Source organism: Temnothorax curvispinosus, unplaced genomic scaffold (genome assembly GCF_003070985.1).
Source record: "Temnothorax curvispinosus isolate PA1 unplaced genomic scaffold, ASM307098v1 QBEX01007783.1, whole genome shotgun sequence".
NCBI lineage: Eukaryota > Metazoa > Arthropoda > Insecta > Hymenoptera > Formicidae > Temnothorax > Temnothorax curvispinosus.
This window is the reverse complement of record NW_020217563.1, coordinates 1,828-5,232: the sequence shown is the minus strand read 5'-3', so window position 1 is coordinate 5,232 and position 3,405 is coordinate 1,828. Positions and strand designations below refer to the sequence as shown.

The 3,405-nt window shown below is 34.7% G+C and overlaps 1 protein-coding gene across 1 annotated transcript; it reads right to left on the bottom strand.

Annotated features, from left to right (window-relative positions):
- Positions 1–285: 285 nt before the first annotated feature.
- On the bottom strand, positions 286–3,189 carry LOC112457469. Its single transcript, XM_025020555.1, has 2 exons — positions 1,326–3,189; positions 286–654 (listed from the first exon to the last, which is right to left on the bottom strand). Exons 1-2 carry the CDS (start codon positions 1,459–1,461, stop codon positions 401–403), a joined length of 390 nt encoding a protein of 129 aa, XP_024876323.1. The 5' UTR covers positions 1,462–3,189; the 3' UTR covers positions 286–400.
- Positions 3,190–3,405: the final 216 nt, after the last annotated feature.

Genomic DNA, 3,405 nt, shown 5'->3' with positions numbered 1-3,405 from the left:
TGTGCGAAAGAACGTTTACGGTACTTATACTGAAAAATTATAATTACTCTTAAATTGAATTTTTAAAATTAAAATTATGCAAATTAGTCCCAAAACAAACTAAATGCTCCATATAATCTGAATAATCGCATGCAAAAATTACTCCCAAAATAAACTAATCAAGTGATTTGAATAATATAGTTGATATGAATAATATAGTGATAATTATACATATAATTGAGTATATATACATAAAAGACAAAATTGGAAAAAATCAAGGTAAAAATAAAAATATTTCTTACTTAAGATTTCCTATGCATCTTTTTGAGCGCAAGTGTTCGTGATTAATTATTAAATTATTGTAAAGATTTATGAAAGGGAGGAACGCTGGTTTTTTCCATGCTACGCGAGACAAGTTCGCTTACTTAAGATCCAGCTCGTCTGGATGCCGCGCCTCGAAGTTGTACAGAACGACGTAGAGATTGTTCGGCGGCAGGACGCGCTTGCCGGGTGGATTCAGATGATTCTGATTGTTGGTGTGCGGCGACGGGCACGGCGACGTGCTCGCCGACGAGTACGACTTCTCGTTGTCGTCCGGCAGCTCCATGCTGGACATCCGGATGGTACTTCGCACGTGTTTGTGTATACCGTGGCTCTGACCCGGGCTGCAGGGCGCTGAAAATAATATTCGCGCATCCGCGAATCCGCGGCTTGTACACTGTTCAAAAGCTAATTAGGTTGATGCGAAATGGTCATTTCATATTCCCGGACAAAGTGATGTCGTGTCTTATTATTAGATACGTTCTCTATTGTTCTGCATATATCATTGTCTTTTGAAGCGAGCAACTAATTTTATCTCGACAAAATGGGGGTTTTTTTTTAAGCGAAAAGGTCACGTATTAAAAATTCACTCATACACGTCTTGAATGCAACGTACTAAAATTTAGTATTTCATTTTTAATACCTCTCTTTCTGCAATACATGTATCGGATTCATATTACGAACTGCACTATTACAACGTATCGACTTGCAAATTACAAAATAAAATGTAAATTTTTTAGTATTTTGCATTTTATTAATATCGTCTCTTGTAACTTGAAAATTTAAATCCGAGAATTAAAATACAAATTTAGAAAAGCGCTTACACGCGATAACATAGTACGAAGAAAAAATACATTAATTTTAGTAACTCGAGACTTTTATAACTAAATTCTTGAGACAAAAGTTTAGCTAAATGAGCTTTTAAACAGTTTTACGATGAGAAGCGCTCCCCTGCAAAATTGGCCATTTCAAATGCATCAACCTAATGTTATATACATTACATTGTTGTGCCTGCGGTTACTCACACAGCCTGTTGATACTGCCGCTGTCAGAATGTCGGGGCGGTGTGGTTTCTCTCTGTGGACCCGCAGCATAGTAATCCCGCGGGCGATGCCGCACGTGCGCGCTGCCTTCCGGCGAGTCCAGGCTGAGGCTCTTCATCCGCAGGTTCAACCTCTCGCGTCTACGTTGCGGACTATGCGGTGCTTGATGGTTTTTCGTAATTATCGGTTAGAAATGTGTTAGCCATAATAAGAAGTCGCATTTTCCACGCTGACGTCGAAAATTAAATATATAAATCGCGATTTATAAAAAAATCTCCGAAAACATGAAATTCTCAACCGTTTCGATAAGTCTTTTTTTTTTAATAAAAATCGAATTTCTTGACGAAAAATTAGAAGCGATATCTTTCTTCAACAGACGTCATCAATTATATTTTAAATAATTAGAGACAGCCTATATTGTAGAATTAATCCTGGAATTGACCATTAGAAGTTCAAAATCTGAATATTTGTTTAGTTTCGATTTCTTTTCTACTCATAGAATTTTTTTTTAGAATTTTCAATTAAAACTCAATATTGAATATAAGAAAATTATGAGAAGAAGCAATGATTATGGAGAGTTAATGAATCTCTGTAATTAATTCAGCGATAAATAATTCTATTTTTACAAATAAAATTCGGCTAATTACGTCTCTATCTTAAAGGAAATAATCGATCGTCAGCGTCGAACATGGAAATACCGGCTGCACGAGCAAGCAGGACAATCAATTCTTTGCAAATGCACTAATTACTTAACATAATTAATACACTGAAATAAGAAGCTCACAAGCAGCATACAATTATAACGGGACACGACTCGCGACGAAATATAGAAAATATCGAAATTGCGGAAAATAATATTTTTATTTACAATATTTACATATGCTTTTGTCGGAAAAAATTTGCAGATAACATTTTCGCGGTGTGCGCCTAAGATAACAATTCTCTGCAAAACAATTAACCCCATTGGTCCTATTATTATTCTAAACAATACATATTTTCAATCTTTCTTTCTCTTCTTCTTCTTCTAATCGCGTATTTCGACAGTGTATACGACAGTTGTGTATACGACGATAATTTAAATTATAATAAGGAAACCTACAATACTCGGTGCACAAAAATCCAACTGACGAGTCTTCCGTGGCGATAGAAACGAGCGTTTCTCGCAACGAATAAGATATAAAAGCGTTTCGACGTCTCTCTAAGCTTACTGTTAAATATTTACTTTATAATCGCTTTACCGCTGATATAAAAGCACGTTTTTTAAATTTTACAACGCGGAGCTATGCGTTTATCTGTCCTAAGATTATTTTCGTTTTTAGCTCCGAACACGCTCCGAAAGCAGATATAAACGCGAGAAAAAGACCCATATAAGTGACCTAACAACCGCGTATTGGGGATTGAAATAAACGCGAGACAAATCCCGTTTGCTGCGATAATAAAGAGCGCCGTGCACGGTAGAACCGATAAAATAGCCTCGTTTGCTATCAGCGTAAAAAGTGATAGTGGCCATGTTATACACGATTTAAATCGACATTAAAGGGTAAATTGTTTTCCGCAGGTTATTGTATTTACATACGCACGTAACGAACCACAAACTGCGATTGCTTTCCTGTTCGCTGAAGCAATAAACTCGCTTTGGCGATTTAATATTTGTTAAAGTTCAATATCTGTCCACGCATGTTATTTGAAAAGTTTTCTGCTGAAAGCAAGATTTTATTTCTTCTTCAATCTATTTTCCTCGAATTGGAATTTATAAATCACATTTAAGTACACTAAAATAAAATAACAAGAACAAAAACCACGAAAAGTCTTAATTAAATCGATTTTAAAAAATCGATAAATTAATAATCCGCAAAAATGAATAGAAATATAATAATTTCGTAATTTTATTAAAATCTGAATTTTGATAATTTCACAATCTAAAATTTAAATTTTAAAACCTGAATTTTTTGATATTTTTCTGGATGAACAAATTCTTTTGATGTTTTCTGCTAAATTTACACTTTATACATATTTTATTTTCGAAATAGTGTATCGAAACAATCAGTATGTACCAAATTGG